Raw genomic sequence first — 22,230 nt, forward strand, 5'->3', positions numbered from 1 at the left:
AATGAGACTTAATTGGATCACCAACCCAAAAGTTGGGTGTACAGTCATCATCAGTGGTGTTCTTACTACCTTCCCTCTCAAAGAAGAGATCTCAGGCTTCCTCCTTAACAGTTATCTCCTCTCGTAGTCTTCTAAACCTATAGAGAACAAGTGTTACACACGCTGTCCCAGTGAACTACAGTCAAGGGCTGATCTAAGCCCATTGGATGAGAATATAGTGGCCCTGCCACCAGGGAGAGAACAGCAAGAGTGACCTGATTTCTCTCACTTTGAAGACAAAGACCACAAAAAAAAAAAAAAAAAAAAAAAAAACTAGAGATGTTATTTAAAAAGAATTTCTGTCAAATATTTCTGTTTCAGTTACCCACAGTTAAGCATGGTCTAAAAATATTAAATGGAAAATTCCAGAAGTAATGAATCACTTTCACATTTTGTGTCATTCTCTTACTATTGAATGTCATCCCAGGACATGAATTGTCCCGTTACTCAGTGCATCCACATTGTATACTACCTGCCCATTAGTCTGGATTATCAGATGGGCTGTTGTAGAATTATATGGCTAATGTCTATTTAATTATGACACTTAAACACAAGAATAGTGATTCTGTCAGTGGTGTTTATAATTGTTTTATTTGATGTTGTTCTGCCTTTTACTGTGCCTAGTTTACAAACTAAACTTTAGCATAGGTATGTGTTTATAGACGAAAACGTAGTGTATACATACAGAGTTCAGTGCTGTGTGTCAGCATTCCCTTGGAATCTTGAAATTTAGTCCTAGCAGATAAAAGGGAGCCACTGTATTATAATTCAGTATATTTCACATTAAAGGAGAAAATATCAGAAGATGTGAAAAGTGCTCACTTTTTTTTTTTTTTAATAGTAATTGAGAAAACAGCATATACTACTAAAACTGAGGAAAGGGTTCCACCAAAAATGTGTAGTGATTCTCCATGTGATAGTGAACCCTGAGCAGTGGGGAGACAGGGACTTGGCAAAGAGGCTCCTTCTACAAGTTCTGCTCAGAAATGAGGTGATGTAGCCCAGAGAGCAAAAAACAGGGCTTTCTTTTTCCTGTACAGATAGTTCCCCCCTACACGCCCCCCCCCAGGAAAATTAAGGCAAATCTATAAACTCTGCAGTTTGACAAGAATTTAGCATTACAAAAGCTGTATTGATGATACATATATAAACATAGTAGCTTTACTGGTTGTATGCAGCTGAGAGAGAGAATAGAAAAAAATAATTGACAAAATATACTTTTTCTCTAGGACTTTACAAAAAGCAATAATCTTGACACCACAAAAACATGGAAGGCTTTCATGGAGAAAAATCATGAGAATTTCTAAAAGCTTGAAATAAAATATTGACATTAAGTTAGTGGTATAGTACGATTGTTCATTGATGGGAGTCCCTTCCTATGTTTATCCATAAATTGAGCATGATTCAAATGAAAAGCTCAGTAGAAATTCTGAAGGGGATAGTAATAGGCTAAAAACCCAAAATTGATACAGGGCTTGAGTAAACACACCAGTGGAAAACTGCAGAATAGAATCCATTAGAAAGAAGGGTGTGGTGCTGTGTGTCATCTACCAAAGGAAGCACCTAGAGACTGAACCTACCTTCTTGCAAAAAGCATGACTGAAGCTCACCAGTGAGTGCATCTAGTGCTCCTGGGCAGGTGAGTGTACACTACCTCTAAACTCTTGTCTCCAACTTTTGTTTAAGGTTTGTACAAGAAAGCACAACTAGGCAGTGACTGTGTCACAGTGGTTACCTCTAGGAACTGACTTCAAATGGCAGGAATCAGAAACATGAAAGGGGTCCTTTACTCTGATAAACATGTCACTCCAGTTCTGTGCAAGTCACATAGGTTTTAAAGCATAAGCATGTAAAGAGTATGGCTGTTAGCATGTCATAGGAGTTAAAAGGAATGGACCAAAGCTATTTGTGTCTGTGTGAGTTTCAAAACGAAAATTAGTTAAAAATTGCCAGATTTTTGTCACCAAGAATAATGCCCTTTACATAGCAGTTACAGTGTTGGCCTTTCTGGAAGACATGCGTGTGTATGTGCCCATATGCCGTGAGTGTACACACACAGTATTTGAAGTTAGTGTGGAAAATGTTAGTATTTGACTTATCTGTATGTCAAATGGTTGGGAAATATTCATACCTTGCTTCTCAAATTTTGTATCTGAGCTATCATAATACAAGTTTATTGTCCCTTTTCCAAAGTGTTAAGACTAGAAATGTTCCAGATTTGGTATGTATCTGTAAGATATTTTAGGGATAAATCCAAATCTGAACACTAACTTCACTCATGTTTCCTGTGTACATTATATACTCAAATAAGTTTATATATTTTTAAGACACTTAAAAAGTAAACACTTATTTATTATTGTTATGTGTATGCGTGTGTCCCTGTATGAATTTACATGTACCATGTGCACACAGGAGCTCATGGAGGTGAGAAGAGAGTGTCACATACCCTAAAACTGAAGTTACAGTTGTGAACCGCCATGTGTGGACAAGTGCTGGGAACCAAGCCTTGGTCTCTGGAAGATCAGTAAGCATGGGCACTGAATCATCTCTCCAGCTCCCAATTTTAACCTCCATACCACCTCTTTAACTCCCCATTTTACATATTTTTAATGTGCCTGATTTAAAAAAAAGTATTTTTTGAGATAGGGCCTCATTCTATAGCCCAGACTGGCCCTGAACTCAGAATTCTCCCATGTGGGCATCCTGAGGGCCTCAGGGTTACAGGCATGTGTTTCCACACTGGCCTAAGCCTATGTTTTGACTGAGACCATCACCTAAGATTTGATAGAGAATTTTCCATGTGTAGCAGCATCTCTTGTTCCCCAACTTGAAGAAGGCAAATTTCAGATTTTTGGATTGGAGGTACTCAATCTTTATTTTAAAGTATTAGGAGATATGCCTATCTTGATGTAGTTGGAGCTATTGCTGCCTTTATTTTCTTGCTTATTTGAAGCGTTGAAAGCTCCCAAATCCTAAAACCAGAAGAAGCGGCATTCTCTTGTGATCTAAAGATGGTAGTGGATTCCATTCAGCCAAAATCTGGGAGTGGTCATTGGCCTTGGTTTCCTTCCCTTTTAGGGCTTTCATCAGCTGTCACTCACTGAGTATTTTAGCAGTGGTAGGTGCAGAAAAATACCTATTTCACAGAAGTTTCTGGAAATGACAGAATAGAGATCTTGTAGTGAGATAGTATAGAGTATGGGTGGGCAGACTTCTGGCCCAAATCTTAGCCAATGCAGGAATGGCTCAGGGGAAAGCCCTTGAAGAGATGCACTCTGTGGTCTCATTACAGTGAACAGGCTGCAAGCATAGGAAAGATGCCCTCCTGGCTCTATTAGTCTGTGGGTCAAGAGTCTCTCAAGATGTGTTTGTATCCCCCTAAATTCTCTGGGGGGGGGGTACTATTTCAGCTATAATTAAGAGTCTGTCATGAAGGTAAACTCACTTTGAAAGCAGATGATTTTTTGTTGTTGTTTTCATTTTATTACTGTTTGCAGAGATACTGCCTTAGCTTTAAATGTTTCAGTGTATTACTAAAAACTGGGCTTTTCATTTTCCCATGAAGGCTTTCTTTAAAAAAAAAAAAAAAATTAGGAATTAATGGTAAGGATATAATTTCTTTTTAAAGCATCCTGTTCTGCAAAAGTTGGGAAGACACATCTATGCTGTTATAAACATACTTTGTGTGTGCAGCAGGGGAAAAATATTCCCCAAGTTTGCTTACATTGATTCTGAACTCCCCGCGGAGAATGTGTTTTATGTGTCATGTTTGCCATGTGGGGTCAGATTAAAGGCTGATTTCCAACCTTGGCTTTTCTGTCTGAGCTGAGCAGTTGGAAGGCATGAAGCTGAACAGAGCCCTACAGTCCTCAGCTGGGAACAGGCCCTGCTTTGTTGATGGCCCTTCACTCTTTCAGGGGCTGGTGACTGGTGCCAACTGCAACTCTACGAGAGGCCACCCCTTGAGTGCTTAGTTGTCTGGAGGCCACTTGGTATTTGCGGAGCTGTGGGCTGGCTGAGCCAGGCCTTATGTGGGTCTACCCTGGAAAAGGTGATGCTCTGTAAAGCTTTTGTCATTTGACTAGACACTGTCATGTGTGCCTGAGCATGTCTCTGTTGGTAGGCCCTGTAGGAGATGTCAGCTGTGTCACACACGTTGTCCCTGTCTTCCTGTACAGAATAGAGCCAGAAGTGGCCAGGTGCAAGCAAGTGTGCTCCTGGAAAGGCTTATTTTAATAGCCTTCCTTGACTGTTACATGTGAGAGCACTTGGCCTTGACTTTGGATCAAATGTCACTAGTGGTCCATAGCTAGAAGTCAGAATCCATTTGTGATATAAATGCTGCCTTATCCAGGCTTTGAAGGCTTGTGGGGGTTGACTTCAGCCTTTTATTTATTTTTTTTTTTTTCCCAGAGTGATGACAGGGATGGAATATTGGGCCTTGGTCCTACACAGCCCCAGGTGACAGTCTATTGAAGAGTGAAAGTCACAACAGCCACAATGGGGAGTAATCACCATGGAGAGTATGCTAGCAGACACTTGTAATGAACATTTCAGTCCTTCCTCAAGGATCTTATGATACAGAGAAAAGGGGTTGCACTGTAAGGAGATTGTGTGTCCTAGAATGTGATGCTGAGGTGTTTAAACAACGTCCCTTCTTTAAAATGCCCATAATTACTCTTTAGAAATTTATTCCTAATCAGTTTTCTTATGTTGCCCCTGTTAAAGAGGAGTATAAATCTGACTGCCCAAGCAACCAGTGTCTACAGAACCTAGATAACAGTGTTCTTGTCTTCCTCACCTTTCCCTCTTGTTACCCACCCCTCCCTCCTAGCCTTTTCCTTTTACACTGGAGTTCTGCTTGTTCATTCTTTGCTTATCTTCTTCAGAGAGAGTAGACTATTTTTCCTCTCTAGTTCAGGGGACTGGAAACTGATGATGACAGTGACATGAGTTAAAAGCTTGATAAAGCCAGGTGGTGGTGACGTACACATTTAATCCCAGCATTCTGGAGACAGAGGCAGGTTGATCTCTGTGAGTACAAGGCCAGCCTGGTCTATAGAGCGAGTTCCAGGACAGGCTCCAAAGCTACACAGAGAAACCCTGTCTCAACTCCCCTTCCCCCAAAAGGCTCAATGAAGTGGAACTGAGCCTGGGCTATCAGCCAGCAAGGAGTAAACCCAGTAGCCTCTGATCCTTTGGACTTTGATCTGTAAGCAACAACAATGGTATGCTTCATCCTCTTGGTTTGGGGTATATTGTCTGACAAAGGGCCCAGTGACACTGCCCCCTTCTTCCATGAAGTCTGCAGATGTGAAATTCCAAACTAGAATTTGATTGGCTTCCCAAGACTTTCTTTCTGTTTCCCAGTATGGAGATTGTAGGCTCCATGACTGAGGTGGTATTGCTACAGAAAGAGTGTTGTCCTGAACCAAGTTCTTGATTACTCTTCAGGACTGCAGTACTGAGGTGTTTGTCTGTGACCCTAGGAGCTTTGTTTAGGGCAATGGCAACAAAGCAGAGAGTATGGCGTGCCAGGGGCCTGCTAGGAAAGTCTGACTATATTTTGGGGTTGACTTTTTTTTTTTTTTTAAGACTAAAACCAGCCAATTTTACATTGAAGAAAAATATTAAAAAAAAAAAAAATCAACCCAACATAAAAAATGAAAGGTTCTCAGATTACTCAGAATCACATCTTATGTATGTGGCACATGCAACTGTACTTAGCTTTGCCACATTGCCACTATTCCATGTTGTTTCACTCATGAATGGTTTGAATCCTGCAGTGGGTAGCTTTCAAGGGGCACCTTGAACTTGGGCCATGGCCATGGGCTTTGGAGGCTATTGAACATTACAAACTCTAGCTATCCCCTGGTACTCTGCCTCCTGCCTGTTTGTATCTCTGGGCACTAAAAGAACTATTGAGACTATGGGTAAAAATGATCTGTTTCTGAAGAAACAGTCAGAAACCTTAAGGTTGTGATGGGGATAGAAATTGTCCAATTCCTCAGTTTCTCTAGAAAGTAATCAACTTGTTTATGTTGGCAGGTGAAACGCAAGCCAGCCAAGATGGATATCTACGACACTCAGACCTTGGGTGTTGTCGTCTTTGGCGGGTTTATGGTTGTTTCTGCCATCGGTATCTTCCTGGTGTCAACCTTCTCCATGAAGGAGACATCATATGAAGAAGCCCTTGCCAACCAGCGCAAGGAGATGGCGAAAACCCACCACCAAAAAGGAGAGAAGAAAAAGAAGGAGAAAACTGTGGAGAAGAAAGGAAAGACCAAGAAAAAGGAAGAGAAACCTAATGGGAAGATACCTGACCATGACCTAGATTCCAACATGACCATCCTCCTCAAGGAACCAGTGCGCGTACCTGCTATGGCTGTGGCTCCAACTTCAGTCCATTCTTCTATGGTCCATACCCCTGTAGCCACAGTACCAGCCATGCCTCAAGAAAAGTTGGCTTCCTCCCCTAAGGACAAAAAGAAGAAGGAGAAAAAAGTGGCAAAGGTGGAGCCAGCAGTCAGTTCTGTTGTGAATTCCATCCAGGTTCTTGCTTCAAAGTCTGCCATCTTGGAAGCCACACCCAAGGAAGTGCCTATGGTGGCTGTACCCCCAGTGGGCTCCAAGGCCAATGCTTCTGCCACCAGCAGTCAGGGCAAGAAGGGGGAGGGTGCCCAGAACCAGGCCAAGAAGGGGGAGGGTGCCCAGAACCAAGCTAAGAAGGGGGAGGGTGCCCAGAACCAAGCTAAGAAAGGGGAGGGTGCCCAGAACCAAGCTAAGAAAGGGGAGGGTGCCCAGAACCAAGCTAAGAAGGGGGAGGGTGCCCAGAACCAAGCTAAGAAAGGGGAGGGTGCCCAGAACCAAGCTAAGAAAGGGGAGGGTGCCCAGAACCAAGCTAAGAAGGGGGAGGGTGCCCAGAACCAAGCTAAGAAAGGGGAGGGTGCCCAGAACCAAGCTAAGAAAGGGGAGGGTGCCCAGAACCAGGCTAAGAAGGGGGAGGGTGCCCAGAACCAAGCTAAGAAAGGGGAGGGTGCCCAGAACCAGGCTAAGAAGGGGGAGGGTGCCCAGAACCAAGCTAAGAAGGGGGAGGGTGCCCAGAACCAAGCTAAGAAAGGGGAGGGTGCCCAGAACCAGGCTAAGAAGGGGGAGGGTGCCCAGAACCAGGCCAAGAAGGTAGAGGGGGCCCAGAACCAGGCTAAGAAGGGGGAGGGGGCCCAGAACCAAGCTAAGAAGGGGGAGGGGGCCCAGAACCAAGCTAAGAAGGGGGAGGGTGCCCAGAACCAAACTAAGAAGGGGGAGGGTGCCCAGAACCAGGCCAAGAAGGGGGAGGGTGCCCAGAACCAGGCTAAGAAGGGGGAGGGGGCCCAGAACCAAGCTAAGAAGGGGGAGGGGGCCCAGAACCAAACTAAGAAGGGGGAGGGGGCCCAGAACCAGGCTAAGAAGGGGGAGGGGGCCCAGAACCAGGCTAAGAAGGGGGAGGGGGCCCAGAACCAAGCTAAGAAGGGGGAGGGTGCCCAGAACCAGGCCAAGAAGGTAGAGGGGGCCCAGAACCAGGCTAAGAAGGGAGGAGAGGGTGCTCAAAATCAGAGCAAAAAGGGGGAAACAAACCAAAACCAGGCTAAAAAAGGTGATGGAGGCCAGAACCAAGCCAAGAATGGGGAAGGGCCCCAGAACCAGGGCAAGAAGACAGAGGGAACTCCAAACCAAGGCAAGAAGGGAGAAGGGATCCAAAACCAGGGTAAAAAATTAGAAGACTCTCCTAACCAAGGGAAAAAAGCAGAGGGGGCCCAGAGCCAGGGCAAGAAGGGAGAGGGGGCCCAGAGCCAGGGCAAGAAGGGAGAGGGGGCCCAGAACCAGCAGGGCAAGAAGGGAGAGGGGGCTCCCAACCAGAGTAGAAAGACAGATGCTAATCAGGGCACAAAGACAGAAGGTGTTTCAAACCAAGGGAAAAAGGCAGAGGGGTCCCCCAATCAGGGCAAAAAGGCTGAAGGAGCCCCAAACCAAGGCAAAAAGGTAGAAGGGTCCCCCAACCAGGGCAAAAAGGTGGACACAGCTGCCAATCAGGGTAAAAAGTCAGAGTCAGCTCCTGCCCAGGGTAAAAATTCAGGAATGGTCCAGAGCCAGGAGGCACCAAAGCAAGAGGCACCTGCAAAGAAGAAGTCTGGTTCAAAGAGAAAAGCTGAGCCTGGTGAGTGCCCTGGCTCCCCTGTGAGCTTGAGGGAAAACTGTCTGTGACTGGTGGTTGTCCTTTGTGTTGTGTTGTTTCACTTTTCCTGTTCACCCCAGATTGGGTATTGATGACAAACCAGAGAAACAACTCCACCCAAGTTGCAGCTTGGTGAACATTGAGCTTTGGGCTTTTATGCAGGATCAGGGGGTGAGGGTTTACTCACAAGAGCGTGGATGAGGCTAAGGCAGATGCATCACCACCAAGACTGCCCCAGCCTGGCTGACTGTTCAGGAAACCTGCCTTCCAGGAGCTCCCTGCCCATGCTCCACTTGGAGGCAGCTCCACTAAAGAGTCCTTTCTCCCCCAGTAATTGTATTGGTTATGTAACCTTGAAGAGGGAGGGGCCTGTGAGTCCTGTGACTTTCTGAGCTTTCTGAGTTTTATGAGCCTCGATCCTCTGCAGGAGGGAATGTTTTAGTTTGGAGGCTTAGCTACTAACCGGGCGGGCGGGTGCCATCTGAGTCAGTCAGCTGCTACTATAGTAAGGCTATGGAACAAGCTCCCCAAGTTTTATTGCCCTATAACAGCAGGTCTTTGCTCCTGTGTCTGTGGTTGGCTAAGGTTGACTGGTTTAGGTCATGTCTGCTGGGAGGCTCTGCCTCATGGAGTGCTATAACTGGGTTGGCTCCTAAGGCATGAGTTCATTTGGGGGCTTAGGTTGAAGTGTCTCTGTCTCTACAGGGCAGAAGCCCTCTCAGGGTTGTAGCAGAAGCGTAAGTCATTTTGAGCAGGCACATTCAAGCTGCATCTCATTCTTCAGGGAAAGTCATGTGAATGGGCCTGAGTGAAGGTGCAGGGTACTCACTGTGTCCCCACTGAGGGACTGCACTTTAAGGTGTGAGGAACAGTCTAGTCAGGATAACCTTGGCAAATTTTCTTACAGGTCTGGCTGTGTCTTACCAGTCTGTTCTGTGTCCATACCTCACCTAATGTTAGCTTTATTCATTTAGTGTTTTTATGAAGTAATTAGTTTCCTTCATACTGCCCCATCCCTTCTTCCCTGGTCATTTAATGAAGCATTATAGAACATTAGTGAAGATTCCATATCATATAGACAGAAAGTAGATAATGCAGAACACTGATTTGCCTTGGTGTTTTTAGTGGGTAGTGACTACAGATTCAGTCAGGGTTTAAAAAGTGGTTGAATTTGTGGGACTTGTGAAAAGCACTTTAACATATTCTAACAGGGTTTTGAGGTAGTTATTCTCCCAGGTCTCTCCTATGGAAACTGAACTGTGGCACACATATGCTTAGTGGATCCGATACCTCCAGACTGCCTGGGGGCCCTGTATCTGCCCACACAGGCACAGCACAACTTCAATGATGATGAGTGTTATGACTCCAGAGAGACATACAGAGATGGCATGATGAAGTAGGCTGTACAAGAATGCAAACAAAAACAACTTTAAAACGTAGTCTTTCTTCATATTTTAGGAAATTGATTCCAAGGGCCCACCCTTCTGTGAATTCCAAAATCTGCAAATGTTGAAGTCTCATTAAATGGCATCAATGTTTGCATATAAGTAACTCCCTAAGTCCTGCATACTTAATTAGCAAGAATCTGTTTATTACCTATCCCATACAGTGTTGGGGATCAAACCCAGGGCCCTTATGTGTGTTAGGCAAGTTTTATGCCAATGAGCTACATTTGTAGCCTGTCCCATATACTTTAAATCACCTATAGACCACTTACACCTATTACAATACAGATAATATGTAGATAGTTATATTGTTGTTATTGGGTTTTTTTTTTTTTTTGGGTTTTTTGTTTTTTGCTCTTTTTGTTTTTTAATGTTTTTTTGATCCAAGATGGTTGGATCTGGATGGGGAACCTGTGGAAGCAGAGTGCTGGCTGTCCCACAGTGAGAGTCCAGTTGTTCTTTGACTTCTTTTTTTTATGCAGTGTGCTGATATTTTATTCTTCAAAAGTTGGAAGCAACCCTGAAGAAGGCATTGGCTCTTGTGGCTGTGACAGCGCCCCCTGAAGTTGGAAACAACTGTGTGGAAAGCCTTGGATATCATTCATTCTCCTTGGTGCAAGGCCACATGGGACATGACTCCTAATGTGATGTTGCAGTAGATAATTTCCCATTAAAACTTTTATTTGATGGCCTTTTGAAATTACTTTAGGGGCATAAAATTGGGTCTTGATATATTATCTTAAATTCTGTATTCTTCATCCCCAAAAGAATAAAGCAAATGATAATTTCCAAATACTGTAACAATCCAGAAAGAATCCTGGGGGGGGGGGGTTGGTGAGGGGGGTGGTGAAATGGAGGCTGGAATTCCTTTTCTTGTGATTTTCAAGCTCTCTGGATATAGATGAGCATATGAGGCCTCTGTAATGGAGTGGTTTCCATTGGTAACTGTTGAAATATAGAGTAGAACCCACTAACAGGAGCCCCCAAGCTGAGGTAGTAAGCTGCTTCAGAGAAGCCCAGGGCTATATGGTCCTACAGACAGGCTAGAACTCCAGCCATGGGAAAGAGACCTTGATTTTCAAGCTGTGTAAGTTCAGGACAGGTGATGGGAAGCACTCATAAACATGTGGAGGGAGTTCTTGACTAGTGTTTGGCTGTGTAGTGGGTCCTAAGATTTCAGGTACTGCCTAGTTGACAAGTCTATGTATTTAGCTGTTCCCCTCTTCCCCTAGGATCTCTCACTGTAGCACAGGCTGGCTTCAAAATGATGGCGTCCTCACCTCAGCCTCTCAAATCCTGGGATATATGTATGAACCATCATGTCTGGTGTTAAGACACCTCTTTTTCATAAATAATCAGGAGAGTATATTGGTGAGGCTCCCCGGTGAACTGCAGGAAAATGCCCTTGAAGGGTGTCCAAGGTCTGTGAGAGTCTTGTTTTTGCTGTTCATAACTCTGTTCCCACTTAGTACCCGTAGGTAAGTGAGCCCCCACCTCATCTCTACGATGTCAAGACTCCCCTCAGCTTCCTGTTACACTCAGGATGTAGGGGACTTTGAGTACCTCCAGCTTGGCAGTGATATGGACAGGGTGAGCATGCTTTATGTGGAGGCTGTCCATTCCACTCCATGGCCAGCTTTTGTGGAAGGTGATGGAGATAAAAGAATCATGTCTTCTCATTGTGTCTTTTAGTGCAGTGGCCAGACCCTGTGTGGCATTGTCAAACCAAAACAGGCAAGAACGTGTTCGTGAGTTACTGTTTTTATAGTTGCACTGTATACTTGGCTCTGCTCTGTGCTAGGGTTATCTGAGAATGGCCCAATCAGTGTGGCTCCCGGTGGTTGTGGGTTATGAGGACAACTTGGTGTTTGCATTTACGTATAGTGCTCTATCTGGTTCCTTGGGGCCTAGCCGCCCTTGGCTAGACCACCCGTTTGGGTTTGCCTAATGGATTCTTTCAGTCTGTTTATTCTCCAGCAGAATATATTTTCCCCTCTTTCTAGTTCATGAGGTCTAAAGATATTTCTTATTCTTGTGGCTGCGATTCTCCTGATTGATGATAGTATGGGAGGGTGACCCAAAACCAGCCATGGCTAAGCAGTGATGGGGAGAAGAAGGCAGGTATCTACATAGTACCTTCAGCGTCTCACAGCTTGTGTGGGTGGAGGTCAGCATTAGACAGTGTAGGCTCAGTAAGACACATACCCATATGTTTTTTCTCCATTGTACTGGTGTTTCTAAGTACAACATGTGAATGACTGACTATACATAAAAATTTTGTGAAACATTCAAGCCTGCTTCTCATTCATGCCTGCTCACCTGCAACACTATCACAGCTGCTAGACAGAGAAAACTCCAGGGAAACTTGGGCCAGAGCAGGGCTCTCACTTCAGACAGGGGAGAATTCTGATTTGGGGGTCTCGTGTGAAGACTCAGTACAAAAAACTGAAAAATCCAGTGTGAAGCCAGTGAAATGCTTGGCATTCCTGGCCATCTTGCTTCAGAAAGCAATGCCACTGGGAACTTGTCTAGCACATTTTTTAACTTCCTGCATGATTTTCATCACTGAACTGAAGCATGAACTGTAGTAACTGAAAGTTTAGGGCATGGAATCAAACAGTATGGATATTTATTTAGCAGAGAGTCATAGCATCGTCTTACTGGTGTAATACATGAAGTGTACTGGAATTCACCTGATTTAGTATAATTCATCTGTGACAGTGTTGCCAAGTGAGTAGGCATAAATGAGAAACAGGCCTGATTATTTTCACAAAGCTAGACTTTATGTTCTCTTTGGTTGGGCCGTGGTTGGCCCTAGCTGGCCTGCTTTTAGCCACCTTGCAACCTAGCCACAAATAAGTGTTTGTTCAAAGAAAGCTGCCTGCACTCTGGGGACCACATGTGCCCAATACAAAAGAATTATGGCATACCTGCAAGTGGGTGATAGGTATCTGGCAGTATAGGGCTGGGCAGAAGAAGCAGCCTAAGATGATGCTGTGAGGATCCAGGAAATGCTTGAGGGGTGTGTCCTGTCACTAGTATAGAGCTGGCTGGGAAGGGAACTCTTCCCACAAATTCAAGAGAATAGAGTTGGGCAGGGGATGAGGAGGGCCCTTGCACTATGAAGTTTTAACAACTGGCTGCAGCAATGAGGATTGAGAGATGTGCTATTTGCTGAGAACTATTGGTCACCCTAGCCATTTCATTTAGTCCAAGATAAGTCTCAGTTCTTGAATCATACTTTCTGTCCCTTAATGTTCTGTAAGTAGAACATCTGTCTCTAAAGTTCTATAAGCCACAGGTTGCCAGTGGCTGCCTTTTAGAACAGTGCAGAGATAAAACATCAGCATCAAAGAGTCCTTTTGGACACCCTGTTCTAAGTAGCAACCATTTGGGAAGGCTCTTGCAGGTATCCACCTAAAGAAGATAGGCTTTGCAGCCATGTGTTGGCATCATTCACAGCTGTATCTTTACTTGGTTCTAGCTCTCACTGTCCCCTCATTTCAAGAGACACTAAGAATGACATCACAGTGTGGAAGCAGTCCATGAACTGGGGTTGCATTGCCAGTCTCAGCTCTGTCCCTGGTTGTTGCAAGGCCTTTGATGGCAGGTATCATAGAGGAGACATGGCAGGTGTGGAGGCAGGCTTGGGCATATTTCCACAGGCCAGCCAGAGTTCTTTTAGAACTTCTGCTTTGACCTTACTTTAAGGGACTGATCACATGCCATAGGTTTTTTAACCACTTGTCTGTGTTTGACTATGAACACCTGGTCTCTGCTTTTAAAAGTTTATTATTATACAAAAGTATATTTCCAGCAAACAGAATTTAAATAGTTGAGAAGTATGGATAGGGTGAAAATCTGAAGTCTTTCTTCCTATTCTGTCCCTGTCACCATTTACTTCTGGGGTGGACTCTGGGGACCCTGGAGACACTGCTATCACATGCACACTATGGTATATACCCAGTTGGAAACTGCTGTTTGCTTTATAGTGCATTGGTGACATCTTTCCACATCATGCTTGCAAAGCTGCCACACTCATCTGTATAACATTCCGTAGTGTGAATGTACTGTGATTTATTTAAATGACACTTAAGTAGTGTGCAGGCTTTTTTTGGTGCTGAAATTGATGTTGCAGTGATGTACATATATTGCTGTGTGAATGTCTCTTAAAGTAAATTCCTAGTTCTGTAATTGCAAGTTAAGAGGTGGGTACATTTTTCATTTAGGAAGCCTGCTCCCTCATTCTTCAAAAACAGTTGGTGATTTACAGAGGCCTGCTTGATTGTGTCAGAGCTAACCCCTGTGTGGTTCTTTTGGACTGAGAAGGGTTTGTGTTGCAAAGGGGTGTTCTAAGCTCTTGGCGTGGAAAGAGGAGAACACACTGGCCTTTGAAAAAGCCGGGATTCTTTTTCTGAATGCTTAGGGACTGGGAATTGGTAGAATCCCAGAGAAATGAAAACTCCCACAAACTAAAGTACCATGGTTTGGAGTACCACTGCTGGCCCAGTGGATAGTCCCACAACAAGTGTGTGTGTGTGTGTGTGTGTGTGTGTGTGTGTGTGTGTGTGTGTGGTGGTTGTTAAAAATCTATTTTTATCCTTGGATTTAGTCTGTGCCTTCTTAATTTTGCCCGCCTGCCTCCCATCCTGAGCCGAGGGTCGCACTGATTACTTCGAATGGCCTCGTGGTGTTGTGCTGTCAGGAGAGCTGCACTAGAAGTGAGTTTGCTAGATCTCTTGTGGATCTGGGATATGGGAAGTGCACAATGTGTTCCGTGACCCCGCAGATAGCTGTTAACTGGAGTGAGGCCTGTTTCCTGCTGTTGGTAAGAGGGGCTGAGACCAGGGTCCAAGTGAGGAGTCTGCCACAGGGCTCATGACCCTTCTTGCTCAGTGGGACAGGGGTGCACCCAGGGGCTCTGGTGTTTTTTGTCATGCTCTGTGGATTGGCTTTTTGAAGGATTTCCTCTCCTTCCCCAGCTGGCAGGCTGGTATTATTCTGGGGCTAGGTGACCATGCTGTCATGGCAGGAGAGTCCCATAATTCCATAATACAGAAAATAGAAATAGGCTTTTATGAGTCTGTCATGGCTTACATGGGAGAAAGAACACCACTGGGAGATAGTATTGTGGGTAATATTTTGTATTTTTCATTCATTCTTTTACTTTTTTCAAATTTTTCAATTTTTTTTTTTTTTTAAACTGGAAAAGAAACAAAACTCCACTATGGAACTCTTGTCTGTGTGTTCTTGGAGCGTCTCTGGATGATGGAAAGGGAGGCCTGTTAGTCCTTCGGGAGAGTTAGGGTGGAGGGAGGCAGCAGCCAGTTCTCAGACCTCCCCCACAAGATGCCAGTGCCCACTCAGCCCTTGGTACCTATTGCCTGGTAAGTGCTCGTAAGCTGAGGTAAGATGAATGTCAAAGGTGGTTCTGTACCCTGAAGCTAGCAGTGTCTTGTGAGTGCTGGTGGTGGTGTCTGAGCTCCCTGTGCACAGCCCTGCAGAACACCATTCTATCCGCAGACCAGGCAGAAATGCAGTATAAAAAAGTCTTAACTTGATGGGCAGTATGGCAACCATCCTGTATATCCAGGGTTTGTAGAGGTGCTTGATGTTGCTTTCCCTGCTTTATACCCCTTACAGCCTAGCTTACCTGTGTTAAACAGCCACAGCCACAGTCCTGTGGCCAGCAGATGGCAGTGCAGGGTCTCCATGGCAGCCCTCATGGGGCCCCTTCCCATCCATACTGTTAACCACTCACCCTGTTTACAGGTGAAAGTCACCAGGTGTGCACTCAGAACAAGCCTTGGTGACCCTTTTTTCTTTGGACTTTAACTCTGTGTCAGCGTTTGAGTCTGTGAACAAAACCTTCGAGGCATTTGAGCCATTCATTTTCTGTGTGAGTTCTTCAAAACCCAGGTTCCCATTTTCTCCCCCCTCCTCCTTCCTCTCTATCCCTCTTTTCCGCTCCCTCCAAAAAGAATGTCAAGCGATCCTCCAGGGAAGCCAGTTAAGTGAGAAGCTGCTAAACGGTATTTTTCTGGACATCTCTATTTGATGACTGCTGGATGGGGCAACACTGGCACTTCAGGTACTATCCAGACCTCTGTGCTCAAGTCCTCAGTAAAGTCATGTTCTTTTCTCTGTAGGCACTAGGGAAAATCGTGACTGCCACTGAAACTGTGGTCTTTGGTACTCTGCCTGAAAGTCCAAGCAAGGAGCTTGCACAAGTCCTTCACATGGTTGTCTTTAAAACTGTTGTGATTTGTGGATTTGTTTTCCAGGTATAAAGTTGTTTCTGTTGAAGTCTGGAGAGAAAAACCCTGACGTGTAAAGAGGAAAATAGTCATTCAGTCTGTTGGATACCATTTAATGCACACATCTTTCCAGCTTGGTAATAGATTATTCTTTCCTACAGCCTTAAGAAGCTGTTCTCCCCAGCTTCTGTGCTTGGTACCAGGGTGAAAACTCCAGATGTGAGTGTTTGTGGCCCTTTAGGAGTCAAGTGTAGCTGTTCATTGTTGGCCTGTATGCTCTGGGAAGGGCTGACCAGGGGTAGGCCACCTGGTCTGGGAGTGGAGTCTCCTAGCGGAGACTCCATGCTGCCTAGGATCTGTCTTAGCTGTGGATAGAAGAGCACTAAGTGGAGGTGGGAGCAGTCTAGTGTGTATTTAAATTTCTTTGGGGGCCTTACCTTCCCCCATAGACTCTTAGCCACAATTTAAAATGTGCAGTTGAGGGGAGGCTGCAGTGATGTTGGTCTACTCTCTTTGTTTTTAGAGAAAGTACCACCTGCCAGCTTGGTTGGGCCCCAAGGAGAACTGGCCTCCTGAAAGAAGGGTTGCCTCTGGATTTGAGGTGTCAGGATAGAGAGCTTGCCTTTGGTCCCTGGACCTTTGGTTGTAAATATAGATGACTTTGGGTTTCCAAGAGGCTTAGAGGTGAGGGGCCTGGCCATTATACAGACCAGCTCACTTTGCCTGGGGTGGTTGGGGTGGGCTGGACATAGAATCTGCTTCAGGTTGGGATGTGACTTCCTTCCTGGGGAGATGCTGTGCTGGGGACTTGTACCATCCTTGTCATTCCCTGCGAGGGTTCAGAGGCATCAGCTTGCAAGTATGGTCTTTGCATTTGAGGGGAAGGCCTTCAGAATAGGTTTGGACAATCCCTAAAGAGAATGAATGTGCTTCCCATGGAATCCTCATTAGTTCCCAGGCCATGCTCCTGTCAGGCCCCACTATAAGGAGGCCCCTGGGTTATCACTTGGGCTTTTCACACTTAGTCTCCTGAATACCTTTGGGCTTGAGCTCTGTAGTTTGTGCTCTTACCTCAATTGCCTCAGCTTTGTCCTTCTTGGCATCCTAAGCAGTGTTCCCTTTTAGTCACTGCGCTTTGTCTACTGGATAAAATCCAGATCTCTGGGGCCCATGAAGTCTTGCACCTGTTCCAGGCTTACCTTCCTCTATTCAGGGAGTCCAAAGCCCTGGATCCTGCAGACTTGTGTCTTCCTGGGCTGCTGCTCCTCTCCTTCCTGCAGGCACCTACTCTTTAGCCTCTGCTTGCTTTGCTAGGGTACTTCCCCAGGCTCCAGCGTGTTGCTCTGTTCTATGACCTCCCTGTGCCTGCTGTTGTCTAGCTTTGTGGTCTTCCTTTCTACTTACCCCCACTCCAAGCTTTGCATTCTGCAGGCTTCTCAGGGACACAGTGAGTGCATACACTTGTGTTTGGAAGTGAGTTGGATCTGCCCTTCCTGGGCAGGGACTTGGGAACCTACAGTGATATTCAGCTCCTTTTAACCTTTAGCTGTCCACAGGTACTCACAAGGCAAGTCCTGGAATGGGCTGATGCCCTCCCTGCTGATGGAGAAAGTGGGGCGTGGGCAGGACAGACTTGTTTTACAGCTGGGCATGGAGGAGGTGGGGCTGCTGCTGCTGGAGCAATGAGCCATTGAGTACGTTAACATCTCCCTCTTATCACTGGGGCTGTTCATTGGGGAGTTGGTAGTTATGCAGGCAAAGAGCAAATTTTCTTAAAGGACCCCACAGTTGACAGAGAAGAGACTTCTAAGTGCTTCTTTACAAGTTTCATTTTGTAGGTGATAAAGCATTTCTGTAGCAAATCACATCATCGTTTTGGAGTCTGGGGTGTTAGGCACACTGACCGGCTCTCTATGGGCTCCTTGGCAGTGGAGATATAATCTTCCCTCAAGCCCTTGCTGCTTAGCGTCATGAGTAAGATATCTGCCGTTTTTATGAGTGTCTCCAGCAGCCTTGGCCTTAGAGAGGCTGTCCTCATAGCCTCACCCTTGCCTGCCTTCTTCAATATGAAGCTGGGAAGGGACAGGGGTTTGGCTGTCCAAGCAGGGGTCTTAATGGTTGCGCTTCCAAAGTTGACCCAGGGGGTTAGTTTCCAGTGCCTCCTCCTGTGCCTCATTGCAAGCACATTTTAAGTTCATCTTTGCAGCCAGGCCATGAGGAAGGAACAGTTATTACTGACTACAGACAAGGAAACAAAGGCAGGAGGTAGTTAGCCAGTTGTCCAAGGACACAAAGTTGTCAAAGGAGCTGAGCTGGAAATTGACATTTTAGCCTAGGCCATTGAACTCCCCCATACATGTTGCACTAAGGCCAGAGGTGACCTTTATAGGCTGGCCCTGGCCCACATATATTTGTATAACCCCTTGGTGACTTTATCCTATTTACTTTCTTATGGAGTTAGCTGTCAGCCCAACCTCTTAGTCCACAGCTCTAAGGGTTCTAGACTGACTCCTCATGTAAACTGTTATATGGAAGTGAAGTATTGGGCCTCAGGCCTCTCTGCAGGACAGGCTTATCCTGGGTCTGTGTAGTTTGCTGCATTCCTGAAGGGCTTGGCACATGGCGGCTGTTGTGACGGGGTCTGGTTGATGCTATCTTGTAGCTGCTCTTTGCTGTTTGTCTGCCTCATTCCTCTCCAGACCACACCTACCAACTTGAGCCAGACCCAGGCTGCCAGAGCAGCCATGCAGGGAGCTGGCCTCTTCTGGATTTTCCTAACCCCTTGTTCTTTTTAAAGCCCGTGTTAATGGATTAGATATGGAGTCTTTGGCATGTTTATTCTGATACCTTAAGATTTCACAATACCAACGATTAGGAGAATCTTCAAGCATTTTCTAGAGGCATGAATGGGGTGGTGTGAGTGGGGTTCTGGGTGTGTGCTGGGCTCTTGTGGGCATGTTGTGTGGATGTAACTCATCCAGGGCCCGTATTTTCTTTTTTCTGTCAGTTTTCCTGCTTCTGATTCAGAGACAATGGAGATGCTCCTCCTCTCCCCCCTTTTGCTTTTAAATAAATCTAAAAGATTCAATAAAAAATGTTTTGTGAAGTTATCTAAAAGTAATGTAAAGGAGAGAAGAGTCTGTGTGGAGAAGACCATGGAAATTTCTGTGGCTAGAGAAAGGGGATAGGCAGAGAAGGTTCAATTTTACTTTACATTGCTTTGGATTGTTTGACTTGTTACAGCCATTTACTTTTAATTGAAATGTGTAACAAAAATTCATAGTAACTCTAGGAATTTTTAATAAAGAATCATTAGAGTGGTTTTTTAAGCTTGCCAGAAAAATGTCAAGACAATTTTATTTTGGTTATTACTGTATTTTAAATGCTTTTTTCTTAATATTTGTGATTATAAGATAATTACAACATTTCTCCCTTCCTCCAAACTTTCCCATATATCCCTCCCTGTTCTCCTTTAAATTCGTGGCCTCTTTTATTGTTATTGTGTGCATATATGTATTTGTATATACATACATATTTCTAAATGTAACCTACTCCTTGTATATAATAATATTACTTGTATATATTATGTTCTCAGGGATGACCATTTAGTACTACACAACCAATTGGTGTCCTCTTTCCCCAGGGAAGGCCACCTCTCCTGCTCTCAGCTTTTCTCAGTTGTCTGTAACGTCTTTGTTTAGGGTTGAGGCCTTGTGGGCTTTTCCTCCATCTGGTTTGGCAGGCCCATTGGTGTAGTCCTTGTTCAGCTCACATCTGGGCAGTCATGTAGTGAGACTTCATGGGTGTAGCTTGTGAAATTACTTGTAGACAAAATCTCACAATGAACTCAACTGACTTTTACTGTCTTTCTGCCATGTTCCCTGAGCCTTAGGTGCTTTGTAGATGCATTGGGGCTGGGCTCCATAGCTCTGCATTTTGATTGGTGGTGGTTTTCTGTAGTGGTCTCTGTCTGTTGCAAAGAGAAGTTTCCTTCATGAGGGGTGAGGACCCTGAAGGAGATGTGGCAAGTCTGGTTATCAAATATAGAGTGCCACTTTCAAAGGGTACCCTTGGAAACTCTCTGAACTAGAAGGGGGCTTTTAGATAGTGCTGGAAACATCTTGAAGCATCCCATAGCTGATGCTTGTGGCATTGATAGCTAGATGTTTCACTCCCATGGTAAAGGGTGGGTGGGGCTCAAGGGATAGAGCCTGAAAGGCAGTGTCTTTATTTGGGTGCCTCCCCACTTCCTTCTTCTTTGAGACAAGGTCTCATGTACTCCAGGCTAGCTTTAAACGCCCTTGCTCTCTACCTTCTAAGTGCTAGAATTACAGGCATGCCCCACTAGAAGAGAGTCCCCTAGTGGAGAATGGAAGAGCTGCTAAAAATCTCAGCGACTCAGGGACTTCTTGAGGATGGGGCCTTCTATAGGAGTTCACAGGGCTTAAAGGGCATAGAACAACCAGTCCAAGAGGAATATGGTATGAACCACATCTGTAACTTAACAGTCCTGGCTAGCCACATTAGAATAGGCCAAGAAGAAACAGTAGGAATTAATTTTAACAGCATATTTCACCAAATTTATCCAAAGTTTTTATCCTTACAATTTGCATCTAATATATCAGGTTACTGTTTTATGTTCTTGTGTACACTGAATTTTTGAGACTCTGTGTAAGCCTTTTGCTTGAAGCATATCACGGCTTTCAGGAGTCTTGTATAAGTTCTCAGGGAGCATTGTGTGAATCCGGAAAGGAAATGTCTCTGCAGCCTCCAGCTCACAGAGACTTAGGAGGTTGTCATACTTCGCCTGTGTCTTTTAAAATCCGGGCAGTAAATATCCTCCCCAGGATGGAGGTGCATGGGAATACACACAACCAAAAATGTGTCATGGGGGTGTTTTGTTTTATTTTGGCTTTGTGGCACTCAGGATTATATCTAGTATGTATAAGTACACCATTAGTTGTGTGTGCATGCATACATATTTCAATGAAATTAAGGGGGTAGCCACACACATACTCTTCCATTTTCTTAGCAATACTAACTCTTAGGTTTTTAATGCTCGTGTGGTTATTTTTAAATCTACTGAGCTTTCCCAAGGTAAGAAGTTTTAAAACAAGGTGCTCATAGCAACTGGCTCGCCCACATCCCACCTTCCCCTTATTACAGTATCATGCTAAGTGCTTCCACTTATAATGAAAATATTGTGACTACGAGGTAAAAAATATTGTGATAAGTCAGAGAATTCAAGGTTGCTGTACAAACCCTCCCCATTCCTTGTCCTCAGAAGGTAGGCCTCAGAAGGTAACTAGATTTGCCATTGCAGGCCTATCTGTCTGTCTTAGTGCATTTGGCCCTCTGTTTCAACTGTGGGGCAAATTTAGATATCAGTAGAAGGAGTTTCCCAGGAATTTAGGTAAGCTATCTCAGTTCATTCCTGTTTTGCCTGCAAGGCAATGTGAGTATCAACAGAGAGACTGGGAGTGAGCACATTTAGGAGATTTTGTTTGTTTGGGGCAGTGGTAGTTGTGAGCCAAGTGGTCTGTACCTAGGGAGTGGACAGGCTCGCTCTGGCCCAGTCATTCCTCTCCTAAAGACAGTCACTACTTAAGCTCAACCTCTAGGGAGACTAGAGATGGGCTCCTTGTCCCTCAGTGTGGGGAGCTGACTCCTGGTACCCTTCATCCTTTTCCAAGGTTTTGCATGTATGGTTGTGATTACTAGAGTAAATGAAGAGTGTCCTCATTAGTTACAGGCTGTTGGTGCCCATGAAGATGCTGAGGTAGATAAGGGAATCTCACTGAGCATGGGAGGAAAGAGGAACAAAAATGTTCCACTATAAAGAAGAAAGGGGAAAAATCCTCTGAGGAAAACGTGTTGGGCATAATTTTGCACATCGTTTTTGTTATTTGTTTGTTTATTTTGAGGCATGGTCTAATGTAACTCAGGCAGACCTCAAATTCACTGTGGAGTGGAGTGAGACTTTCATCTATTTGCCTTCCTTTCTGGAGTGCTGCAAACCAGGGCTTTGTGTGTGCTATTGGCTCTGGGTACAATGCTGCCTCCCATCCCTGCACAGCTTCGGTCTTGATCATTTAAAAAAGAAGGAAGAAGGCTTTGGTAGCCCAGTGCCAGAATGCCTGCCTAGCATGCACTAAGCCTGAATTTGACCCCTGCAACAGTATAAAATAAGAAGGATATTTCTCCTAGCCTTGGCTGGGACCCTTTGGGGATGTGGACCCTTCATTTATAAAGAAGCCCACTGTGCCAGCCTGCTATC

The 22,230-nt window shown here is 45.0% G+C and overlaps 1 protein-coding gene across 1 annotated transcript in view; it reads left to right on the forward strand.

Moving 5' to 3' along the window:
• The window catches only part of Rrbp1 (ribosome binding protein 1), a 60,891-nt gene that overhangs the window by 14,569 nt on the left and 24,092 nt on the right, over positions 1-22,230 (forward strand). Inside the window, exon 2 of the mRNA XM_051183266.1 lies at positions 6,088-8,233. Coding sequence (XP_051039223.1) covers positions 6,109-8,233 — 2,125 coding nt within the window. The 5' untranslated portion in view covers positions 6,088-6,108. The remainder of the gene's footprint in view (positions 1-6,087; positions 8,234-22,230) is intronic.

The sequence above is a fragment of the Phodopus roborovskii genome, unplaced genomic scaffold, assembly GCF_943737965.1.
Source record: "Phodopus roborovskii unplaced genomic scaffold, PHOROB, whole genome shotgun sequence".
NCBI lineage: Eukaryota > Metazoa > Chordata > Mammalia > Rodentia > Cricetidae > Phodopus > Phodopus roborovskii.